At 38.2% G+C, this 12,738-nt stretch overlaps 1 protein-coding gene across 1 annotated transcript; it reads right to left on the bottom strand.

The window, feature by feature from the left end:
- Nucleotides 1-1,508: 1,508 nt before the first annotated feature.
- Nucleotides 1,509-11,674, bottom strand: SLC3A1 (solute carrier family 3 member 1). The gene is made up of 10 exons (XM_053461255.1): nt 11,163-11,674; nt 9,622-9,801; nt 9,324-9,478; nt 8,810-8,935; nt 6,204-6,323; nt 5,754-5,878; nt 5,139-5,340; nt 3,964-4,140; nt 3,142-3,258; nt 1,509-2,269 (listed from the first exon to the last, which is right to left on the bottom strand). The coding sequence occupies exons 1-10, from the start codon at nt 11,572-11,574 to the stop codon at nt 1,829-1,831; spliced, it is 2,055 nt and encodes a 684-aa protein (XP_053317230.1). The 5' UTR covers nt 11,575-11,674; the 3' UTR covers nt 1,509-1,828.
- Between the last annotated feature and the right edge of the window lie 1,064 nt (nt 11,675-12,738).

Raw genomic sequence — 12,738 nt, 5'->3', positions numbered from 1 at the left:
ATTGGCCTGATCGCGCTATAAATAATAAAGCTGTGTACGGCACGATTCTCTCAATGCCCCTGAATCACCTAATGTGTATTTTCATGCGAGAGTCAGATTTTTACGTGAAAATTAAGATTCTCAGATTATTTTAGCTACAAACTGGCCTGATTTTGTAGTGATTTAAAGGTCTGGTAATTACCGTAGCATGCGGCATTATGTAAATTGTGACATATAGTTGTTTCGGGTTCGAGTAAACATACATAATTATATATTTGATCAGACCTCTGCTGTTCATTTGGGGGGGTTGTGTATATATAGCATCCTGTTGTATTATAAATACCATGCCTATGTATTAAAGAAACCAGTTTTTGCTGTTAATAAAAATTTTAAAAAATACATTTGCAGCTTGATTACCCGCTTGTCTATTTTATCAGTAACAGGACACATCACTTGTGTTCTATTTTCTCTACCGCTTCCTTGAAATCCAAAATGGAATGAAGCATACAGTGATTCAAGTTTCCTTTATATGACCAAATAAAGTTATTTCATAAGCTGATCAGCTGCAGCCTGAGCATCGATGTAAATTGAGTTTTATAAACATATTTATTTTGCTTTCTCCTGGAAAATAATTTCAGGAGATATTTCTAGAGTGGCAAACCAAGATTCTAAACTAGGATCACTAAATTAACATCTGGGTTAATTTCCTGACAGGTAAACACTAATTAACATCATAACGGAAGGCAGCATTATAGAAACTGATCTTTATTGCCTGTACTTTGAGCCTAACGATTGGTTTTGTCATGCTTTATTATAAAAACTTTTAATTATTTTTTTTTTTTTTTAACCATTTCAGTTTTTGAGACTTTGTAGACCACAGGGATCCGTCTTATATGATATCCATAACAATGTCACTGGGGTCCCACATATTTACCTTCGATTGTTTTAATTTTTAAATAATTGTTACCTTATTTTTTATGTTTTATTGTTTTGCTTTTTGCTAATGCTTTCATGATTACAGCATGAGTGATCAGGCGGGAGAGACGGTCATCAGAGACCCCAGAAGTTGGTGTACAGATGTCTCGGGGTCTCTATTACGTTGTCCGATGCTTCCAGTGGTCACAAACCTGAACTTCTTTTTGAGCATTCAAACACTTTCAGGGTTAGCAATGATGGTTCTTGTTGGCAGAGGGGAGACTGGGATATCATCAGACAAAGCCATTTTAACACATGGCTTATCAGTTACATCATTGGTCTTGTGGGACCAGCTTTTTGTGACATACCTGGTAATTGGCCAGGGGTTAGTGGTGGACTAGTAGGACCACTTTGCACACAATTTCTCTTTACAGGTATCTCCCTCTAAGGCTTAAAACAGTATAATAACTGGGCAAATGTAAGCATTTTTTACATTAAATAAATGAAATGTCTGAGCTATTTCCAGTCTACTAGTATTTCAGATGGATATTTGCTTCCAATGTTTGTTTTTGAATACATCACACCCATTGCTATGAAAATTAAATGCCACCAGGCATGTTTTATATTGTTTAATATCATTTATATGAAAAAAGAAACCATTCAGGATTGTAATATCTTCTGCGATGGACCATAAAAGGCTGAAGATACGTGAGATATTCCAGTTACTGTGGAATAAAGAGTCCCGTGAGTCTGGGACTTGCTAAGAATCATGGGAGTAGCAGTTCACGTGGACCAGAGAAGGACCATGTGCAGCTCCCATCATTATTAGCAGGCATTCACAAGACTGGAGACTGCTGCAATGCTTCATTGTAGGATTTAAGGATTCCAAAATCCTCGTACGGAGCTCACACCAAATTTGCACAAGGATCAATGCCTAACAATTTTTATAAAGCAAATTGAAGGCGCTGGAATAACACGCCTTTTCAGATATATAGCACTTATCCCTGAACGAGTCCATCTTATGCAGCTGTTTGCTGGTTTTATACTGCAGTATAAAGCCTTCTCCTGTCTGTGTTTGAATGCTGTCTGTGTTAACCTGTTTGCCATTGTTAGCAGACACCGTACTGAGTCTAATTGTTGCTTTGGCTGGAAGTTCTGGAATTGACGCTTTCATGTTTATAGTTGATCCGGTCCCAAAGTTCAGCACAACCATGAACACCTTGTTTAAGCCATCCATTTCTCTGACATAGGCAAAAATGTTGGAATCATTCCATACGTAGCACAGCCATCCTCTGTGAATAGGTAGCTCGTTATTTCGTAGTAAATTTATGTCTCTGTATAAACTTAGCGGTGAATCTAGTTTGGTCTTTTGAGTCTGTGAAAACATAGAAGGGAAATATTACAAACGTTTTTCATGGTATTTTTTTTTGTAGGTAGAATATAACCTGTCGCTTCGCCAGAACAAAGTAAAGTAGAATCTAGAGTCAAAACACCTGATGACTGTTCTCTCAAAAGCCCATCTGTATTATTAATTATAAGGTTAGATTTACATATGGGCGAAGGGGGCTCAATGAGCGCCTGTGATGTCTGATCCCTGCACACTCAGGGGTGATGTGTGAGTAGCCTACTGGATCCACTTGGCCAACCATATATCCCTATGTGGTTGGTTCTCCAAGGGTTAATCCTCCTTTGAGTGAAAATCAGGGAAATACAAAGGAGTTTAGTTACTAAATCAGGGGCATACAGTGAGCTTCTCCTGTATAATGCATGGTTAAGTCAGTTAAATGACTAAATACATCTCTGCCCTGGTTAACCCTTTATAATGCATACTGAACTAAGTGTGTTAAAACTTGCCTTTAGTGTATAAATGCCCATTATTCAATATCTTTGTCTTCATTATGCTAGAGGCTTGAACAAAAGAATGCCCTTTAATACATTTAATACAGATAGCACTGCGAGGGTTAAACGCTTGCTCCAGAAGGCTCTGGAGCCTTATTATGAGCTTAGAAAACCCAGCTGTGAAAATCAATAATTAGGAAACAGAATTATGAATATTTCATCATCAGAAAATCAATACTTCGTTACACAGTGACTTAAAATTAAAAGTCATTGTTAATGAATACAGCTCTGGCTCGGTAAACAGTAGGCTCACGCAAGGTGTGAAGGATGTCAGCGTGACTCACAGGATCTACAATGGGGCATAACGGAGGAAAACGAGAGGAACTGTTACTGGGTAGTAATACTTACTTCCACGTTTGATTCTGCGTAATTCGGGTTGACTGGAAGCCATGTTGCGTTGGCTTCACTAAATCCAGCGTTTGGATGTGAATCCCACAGCATCGGCGTCTTCTCTGGAAATTCAGTCTACAGGTTATGCAACGAGAGGCACCAATGAAGTTAAAGCCGATCCAACTTTTTTTTTCTTCAAACCCTACATTTTACTGTTGATTATACTACATACAAAAAGTTAATGATGTTTACACTTATTAAAACCCTGCCCAACGTATGCCATACAGGACGTTTCCCAACGTTTCCATGATCTGCATGGTAATCTCTTCCCTGTTAAGTTGCTGATTCTTGTTGATTGGTTTTAGCAGCCTTTGTAAAGATGAACAAGGAGAAGGGAGAGGAAATTGTTTAGATAATGCTGACCCTGACACAGGTTGCCACTGATCCCAGCTTCATAAGAGGTTAACATTTAAACTAAATGTTTCCAAAACAATTACACAAACCATTTGACTTTCAAAGTTTGCAAAGTGCCGAGTTCTAACATCTGCCTGAACTGCTCATTATCATCATCTTATACCGTTGTTCACGCCTTCTTAACATATCACTTAATACATAGTGAAAATTATAATTGAAGTGGTATATTAATAGGAAGTGCCATCAAACATCTTTATTATTAAAAATAGGGCCATCTTGTAAATGTGGCAATTGGGTGTTTTGTAAGCAGAAAAGGGGCCGGTGACTAAGTAGGGCCATAGAGGGGGCGGCTGGAGAAACAACTACTTATCCAGTCCTAAAAAAATAAGTGCTTTTTACCCACAACAATAATCTGTTTTTACTTACGCGATCATATTCTTCATTCATATTTGGGTTATCAGCTAAAGGATCATCTTCCATTCCAAGTTCTTCCCCGTAATAAGTTATAGGCGTGCCAGGGAGTGTCAGTAGGAGCATATTGATAACATTGATGTATTCTCTACCAACCCGTGATGCAATGCGAGAATTACTTGGGCTTCCAACCTAATTGTGATATCAGAAATACATTTCAGGAATTGCACAGGGATATCGTGAAGGCTCTGAAAATGACTGTAAGAAGCCCCTACAACACCAGAATGTGTTTATACTCCTGTAGAAATCACTTAGGAGTCAAACACATTCTTTCCATTTATATAATCTGAAGAAAATTTATAAGAAATGTAGAAAATACATCTTATTACATTGTAATGACAAACAACAAAAGCTGTATGTTAGCTGACCCAACTGGCCAGCCAAAGATACGGAATTCACCTCCCAAACCAATTATAAAAGTGAAACATACCGCCAGTGAGAATTGATGATTATAATCCACTCAATTAAAGAAGAGCAAAGATCTATGATGCACGGAGTTTATATGTTACAACACATGTAATTTATAGGGAAATGTAGCATTTTGTTATACAAAAATGACTACCTAAAACTGCAGCCCCCCCACACCCGAAGGCGGGGATTAAGTAATAAATGTTCCATCATCTCACAAACCCAGATATGACCAACTATTACAAAGAATAATTTTATGTAAGCATTAGTTTTCAAGTAAAAATACATTACAGGGGTATATATCTATGAGGAAGAGGTATCATCAAGAAGATTAAGCGGGGATGCGCACACCTAAAATTAAATTCAGTTCAAACAAGAGGTTTGGGAGTTATTCCCCCCAAAAAATAATAACCATGCACATTCTATATAAGCAAGGAAGTTTATAAGTCATATAGAAACCACCACGTCTGTAATACTTATTCCTGACGCTGATGAAGACCATTCATGGTCAAAAAGTTGGTTGCTTCTATTTGTAACTAATAAACATTCTTGCTTATATAAAGCATGGTTGTATAGGTATAGGTATTCCTAAGTTTTAAGTGCTGGGGGGGGGCGGTAAACTGCCAATTCAAGAAGTAATTCCCTGCATAAAAAGCCTTAAATATTAAAAAAATCACATCAAAGTGCAGTGAAAGTCTTGTTAAGTATGTAATATATTTTACCATCCATTGGGGCCACTTTCCTTTCGGCATAGATGACATCCAGAGGTCCACCGTTTCAAATATTAAATTACCAGAAATACCTTCTCCCAAATCTAACAGGTAGAAATTAAGCGGGAAATCTGTTTCTTCGATGAAAGAATTGCCATAATAAATCATAGTGTTCCTAACCATATTCTCATCATTGGACTCTGCACCCAAAAACCTGAAAGGGAATTTACAAAACTTTAAAAACAATTCTCGATTTACAACTTTTTTTGTAATTTTCTTTATGCTTTTAACACTAATGGACTGTAGCCCCCGAGAGCAGGGTCCTCTTCTCCTATTGTACCCGTATATCCCAACATGTCCTTTTGTCCATTTTGCATATTTCACATTATAATTTTGTTGTTAATTTCCACGTTCCTTTTCCTTTCTTGTTTTAAGCTTGTTTGTTTGTTTTTTTTTTGTATTTAATTAGTAATTAGCCAAACGCATCAAACCTCCCCAGTATACAGCAAATTATTACTTAAAAGCAAAACCTTGCACTTCCAAGGGTCCATCTGAAATTGTAATGTTGAGTTTGTACTTGCTTTTTTTTTACAGAACTTATTTCTTGCTTTGTCTCGTTTAGTTTACCTGTAACGGCCAGGCTCTCTACTATACGCGTTCATTGCTTGACGGAAGCTGCGAATGATGTCATGCATTCCCACTTGGGTGGTTGTATAGTCATGATACAGATCTGTATAATTTGTAACTGTATCCTGTAATCATACACATAACATGATACTTAAATGTCATGATGGAACAGTTAAGACCTGATGCAAAATACGATGTTTGTTTCTGGACAAGGTATTATTCTGCATATGACAACATTTTAAATGCTATGGAATCATACACAAAAAAATATTTCACAATAATTAAGTTTTTTTTTTAATCAAAATACATTTTACTTATTACAATGTGATGTCAGCAACATGCAGATATTGCCAGCCACTGGAAACATGTAGGTAGCTAGTCTGACTAAATTTGCACACAGAAAATTCCTTGAGTGTTCTAAAAGGTATTTTCTTAAATGAGGTTACTTACTGGGCTTTGTGATTTGTTGACCTGTGGTTCATCTCTGAGATGTCCAGCCTCCAGAAGGAATTTCGCGGCATCAATTGTAAATCCATCAACACCTTTCTCTAGCCAGAATTTTATGATGTCCTACACAATGAAAAACGTCAATAAGTTTCAGTACAGAACGGTATTTTCTCCTTCATCCCAGGTGTATAGCCGGCGAATATCCTCAAAAGCAATTGTCTTTAAAGGGGAACACCCACCAAATGTGTTTATTAAAAGTGTTTAGTAGCTGGCATCGTGTACAGGAATCTCTGCACATGTATGGGCTAAACCCTCCCAGATGAGAGATTTCACAGAAGGTTGTGAAGATTAGCAGGGCAAAGATCCCGTGGGACTTCCAGATCCAGATGGACAAGCAGGTGCCGGACAATCGACCCGACATCATGGTGGTAGATAAGGACAGCGGTGGTGAAAGCTGTAGCGGTGCCAAGTGACAGCAACATTAGGAAGAAGGAGAATGAGAAGCTGGAGGGGTACCAGGGCCTGAAAGGAGAACTAGAGAAGATGTGGATAGTAAAGGCCAAAGTGGGCCAAGTGGTCATAGGTTCACTCGAGGCTGTGACTCCTAAACTGGGAGGGTGGCTCCAACAGATTCCAGGAATGACATCAGAACACTCCGTCCAGAAGAGCGCAGCGCTAGGAACAGCTAAGATACTGCGCAGAACCCTCCAACTCCCAGGCCTCTGGTGACAAAGAATAAGACATAAAAAAAACATAAAATCCAGTGCTGTATACAGTAATACATTTCTCACCCCTATGGGTGGTATACCCATAGGGGTGAGAAATGTATTACTGTATACAGCACTGGATTTTATGGGTTTTTTTTTATGTCTTATTCTTTATTCACTCACTTTTCTCACACACAGCTCTGTTTGCTATTTATAGAAAATGTGTGTACTGATCAATGAATCAATCTTGTTCATTAAAAAATACTATAACCAATTGGCTATAAGTGGCATTACAAGTAAGACACACAACGATACTTTAAGCAAGATCTTCAAACCAGAGCAGCCCTTGGGAGGTTGCAAGCCCCTCCGTCCCTTACCGGCCCTCCCCTTCAAAATAAAGGACCTTGTCATGAGTCTTATTCCTCAGAATTCTTTCCCGATAACGGTACTTCAGAACATGTTTTGGAAGATAACTTGATACACAGTTACATTCTGCCTCCTTCTAAACACTTTCATCGCTCAGGGTGATAAATTATAATTTGCTTAACAGATAATTTGTGTCACTCATAAAACGGTGTTAATAATTATAAATCTAAGATGTTTCAAAGGTTTCTTGGACAACTTGTCAGCAACGTGAAGTATGCAGAGACAGTTCCTAATTACTGTGAAAGGCTGTAAGGGTGAAGTTCAGAGATGTTATAAGTTATTGACACACGGACTGATTGAACAGTAAACTTGTTAACCTTCTAACTTTCAGCGTCAAGCTTTTAGTAGAACATTGAAATAGACGACTGAGCAAGTAACAAGTACACGGGGAAAAGAGGCGAGAGAGAGCGGTCAGAAGGGTAAAAGGGCTACTGTCTTTGGTCCATTACTCCCCGGGAGTACTTATAAAAAACATGCTAGTTAAAATGTATTTATTTGTGTGATTGTGCTATAAAGAGACTATATTAACAGAGTTAAACAGAGGGGGTTACTTATAAATAGAAATTCAGTTATAAAGTGATGCAGTAACCATAGCGACTGGCCATTGCACCATCTTTACTGCTTCGCATTAAAATTGATCTTTTGCAAACAGCCTAAGTCATGAGTCATGCTCATTCTGGGGTACTCCATACTTCGTTGCACCTGTTTTAAGCTATTCACTATTGTGTGATAATATTTCGGAGCAGAACAATATAAACCAAGGGCCACAGTTTTAGCCCTGACTGTAAAGTACTGGTTGCATCGCAGGTTTAATAAGGAGACCCTTGCAGTTATGGCGCCCGGTTTATTGAAGGAAGCTGGAAACACCAGCATGTTTTTAATGGCCCCCATATTAACGTTACATGTTAAAACCACCAATAGAAAGCAAGCGGAGGAGCTGAAATAGTCAAGCGCTGCTGTAGAAATAGTAGATCCGGCCGATATAGAAATACATAAACAATATGATAACTTATGGTGCGTCATCACAAGGTCCTACGCTGTGATTATCATGTAACATGATTAGCAATTTCCAACATAAATATTTGAAAACGGAAGAGCATATAATGTGACAGATTAGATTAGATGTGGAATTTGAGACAACAAAATTCCCTTCGGTCCAAGGGCCGTATTACTATTTATTTTTTATGTCACAGAAACACAGATACTGTATTTAACAGAATAGCCAGCTGATCTGTTCTGCCGAGTTACCCATTTACTCCAGAATCCTCCGGAGTACTGCTAGCTGAAAAAATCTCTTAAAACGGGTGGAAAGTAACACCTTCCATGTGCCGGAAGAGGACGAAAGTATAAGCAAGTATGGAGAGAGTTATCAACGCATCCATATGCTTTCTGCCCCTCTTCCCTTCTTCACTATAACACAATACACACATTACGGACAAAGATAAAATCCTTTCATTCCATATGATTATTTCTTACCTCAATTTCCTTTATGACATCTGGATTATAGAGGTTTAAATCAGGTTGTTCTTTCTTGAACTGGTGAAAATAGCACTGCTTTCTGGTGTCGTCGTACTCCCATGCGGAATTTCCATAAACGCTGACCTGAAAGGAATGAAAATAAAAAAGTATTATTTTTAGTGATACCTCTTAAATATACTCCAACATTTGGAGTGGGACACTTTTGTTTTAGGGCTGAGGGTAGAGCATGGCTAGAAGAAAGGCTTTATCATATCAATGCTTTTTTATGTGTACTTTACTTATGTCGGCACCGGCTTCACAGGCCTTCATGTTCTCTCACCTAAGACAGCAAGAAGGTCAGGCCCTTCTGCTTGACCACAGGGGTACTCGGAAGCACACTGGTAAGTGAAGCACCCAGTGGGGTCGTGTAACGTGTATTATGTTCCCCCGCTATACTAGTGATGCAGCAGCTCGCACAAACAGCTTCATAGTCAAACACATGTTTAATAAAAAGACAAGGAAGTCTACTGACCCAGTTATTTGGAGGTAGTGCCTGGTTGGCAGTATATTGACAATCGTGCCAGATGTAGTAGTCCGTGTATTTCCCAGTTTTATTACGACTCAGTTGAAACCAGTTGTGTTTTCTGCTTGTATGATTTGGGATTAGATCAATAATTAGCTTTAAACCTAGAAACAGGTGGAACACATAGTTAAATATAGAGTTAAAGTATATATATATATATATATATATATATATATATATATATATATATATATATATATATATATATATGAGAAGAAAGCATGATGAAGCCTAACCACCAACTCACCATTATCATGCAAAGCTGAGATCATGTTGTCAAAGTCAGCCATGGTTCCAAATGTGGGGTCAACATCTCTGAAGTCATCAACAGCATAATGGTAATCTTTTAGTGAAGATTTATAGAAAGGAGCAACCCAGACTGTTTTCACGTCAAGATACAGAAAATGGTCGATTTTTTCTTGGATTCCTAAATGTCCACGGACAAAATGAATGTTAATAGTTATTTTAGGACTTGAAGGCAGGGATGAGTTGTATTTGGTCCTTTGGTTAGTTTAGGTATGAGTTTTCTGGAATACTGGGATTCAGATAATAAGGAGGCCATTTCTGGTTCTCCATCTTAAAATGGGAAAATTACCATAAAATGGCTTCCTTTACTAGAGACAGGTGTTCACGCAAGACCATTACTGATTATTAGTGAGTTATCACTATGCAATTTATTATTCTTTGTAAAAAGTATGCATCTGGCTAAGACTGGGACAATCTCCAACACTAAGGGAACACAAGGGGGGGGGGGGAACCAAGGCAGCTTTTAAAACCCCTGATTCATCCATAGCTCACAATACTTTGTATATCACAATACAGGAATGGTCATTTTATATTTTCTTCTGGTTAACTCGTCCTTCCTCCGTATGCGAGAGTGGTGGGTTGTTCACAGCTCTGAACTATGTAAATGAAGAGTAGGAAATGAATTGTGGAAATTGAGTGTGGGCTGTAAATAGAGCTCTCTATTTATAACTGTCGTGTGCTCACAAGGAGTCCAGTGTTATCACATAGAACACGGCTGAGTAACATACAGAAACATACAGCGGCTAATCTCTCCCTGTCCAGAAATGAGAATACATAGGTGATGCTTGATCTCATTCCTCTTTCATTTTATTGTTTGTGTTGAGTTCCAGCATCGTCACCGAATCCACTGTAAAGGGAAACGCCGCTTTATGTCTACCAAAATAGATCATGTGTTTTTTTGGTTGGTTTTAATGTAGCGGTTTTATACAACACTCAACAAACTAAATCTTTATGACTCCTGGATGTGGGAAACTAATACACACAGCTGCGCACCCAATGGCATCACAGGAGAAAGGTAGTGAGAAGCTTTTCATCTAGAGAGGAACCCACTGCAACACTAAGAACGCAGAAAGTGAACTGGGCAGACGGAATAGATATAAAAATAATAATATGCTATTTATTTCAGAATGCATTGCTGCTTAGGTGATCACACAGTGTTCCAAAAAGTTCCCATTATTGGTGAATATAGAGGAAATACACATATATTTCGCCAGCTGTGTAGCAGGGATTATTTCTTAACAGGGAGCATTAGATCAGGGTGATCAAAGATGATGGTGTGCCCAACCACAGCTCTGCAACAGCCACCATCACAACCTCTTATAATAAAAATAATAATTAAAAAACCCTAACGTTTATCCTACTAAGGATTTGCTGAAATTTCACCCATTACACAGAACCCCCTACATCACATACATTACCGATAAACATCTGCATCAGAAACCATAAATTTTACAGAAGCCAGAAGAAAAGAAAAATAGTTACCTTTGAGGTCTCCAGCTCCATCATTGTTGCTATCTTTGAAAGACTTTGGGTAGACTTGATAAATAGGACTACTTTGCCACCAATCAAGACATCTTGGAGACAGAGCTATAATTGCAATGGTTGCAGCCACAATTACTACCGTCGCTGCAATGATCAACCAGAAAAGAATTTCTCGAGTTATTCTGTAGCATGGCCGCCTCGAAAACTGAAGTAATACATCTTTAGGCATCCCAGCATAAGGTTTCAAGATCAGATTGTCTTCAGGCAACGCATCAACATGAACTGCGAGAGTATGGCCATCTTCAGTTTGGGTGGTGGTTGGCTTGCCCTCACCATCGTAGCCATGGTCAGCAACAAAACCATTGTTTTCTAACCCTGTTTTTTGTTTTAACTCAACCGAATCTTCAGCCATAACTGCAGAGGCTTCTGTTGTTCTAGGAAAGCTATGCCCCTGCACTTAATCGGAGTTGAGCGTGTGTAAGATTGCCCCGAAACAACTCCCTTAAATACACATTCGTAGGTCAAGGTACAGTCAAACAAAAGAACACAAAGTGCAGGTAATCATTGATTTCCCACTGCTGCATACTGAGCTTGGTAATTGTAGGCAAATCGTCTCTATCCTGCTCTCTGTTTAATTAGGTTTTGAAATCACATCTCAATCTGTGCAGTTCCTACAAGTCCTTCTTGGCAATGTGAAGTTTGTATGGAAGAAGGGCGATTGTTTCAACTGAAATGGAATGCGGAGTAAAGTGGAATTTCTGCTCTAAGCAGGACAAGGAATCCATTGTGTGGGTTTATTTGCCTTTGACATATTTAGATTAAGATAAATACTATATTGTTAACTTGTTTGCATGGCACAAGCTTTGTGTGCAACAGTGATACTACTTCTCATTTACCTAGAATAACAAATATGTTAGGGATTCAAACAAAAGATGTGTTGACTTTTTTTTTTTTTAAACTTCTTTTTTTAACCTGCGATAAACATGTTAAATGAAACACAAAATGCATGGATAGGCTAAGATTGAGAAATGAAAATCTTATATCATGGATGGTAAAATACTGAAGGCAGAATATTTTACAGTAAGGGGGTGTTTAAAACGAGAATAGAGGATAGAAATTGTTGCAAAAACAGCAACAATTATTTTTCTCTTTGGATTCCGTGGATACATGAAATGGTCTCTACTAGTAGAGGTTTTGGGCTTCAATAATGACATGGAAAGAAGTGTGATACTAGCTTATCCATGAAAGGATAACGCTTAATAAATTGCCCTTTGGCTAGTCCCCATTCAGGTCTCAAATTCTGCCCCCCCCAGGGGTTATTACAGAGGAAAAAAATATCACAATCCTCCCAGACCGTACAACGTCCTATGACAGAGGGCCACGATATGACATGATAATATGGTGAACATAAAATAAAATATATACTCTTTATATTAACAAACGTATGTTTGAGGTAATAGTGTGATTTTGTGTTTTCATTTTTATTTGTAATTTATTTTATGTAGCAGCAAGATACCAAATACTAAAATCGTTTGATCTGATTACACCGGCTAATGCTGTCTTTGCGAACTAAGGG

The sequence above is a fragment of the Spea bombifrons genome, chromosome 3, assembly GCF_027358695.1.
Source record: "Spea bombifrons isolate aSpeBom1 chromosome 3, aSpeBom1.2.pri, whole genome shotgun sequence".
NCBI classification, from domain to species: Eukaryota; Metazoa; Chordata; class Amphibia; order Anura; family Pelobatidae; genus Spea; species Spea bombifrons.
This window is presented reverse-complemented; position numbering and strand designations above follow the sequence as displayed.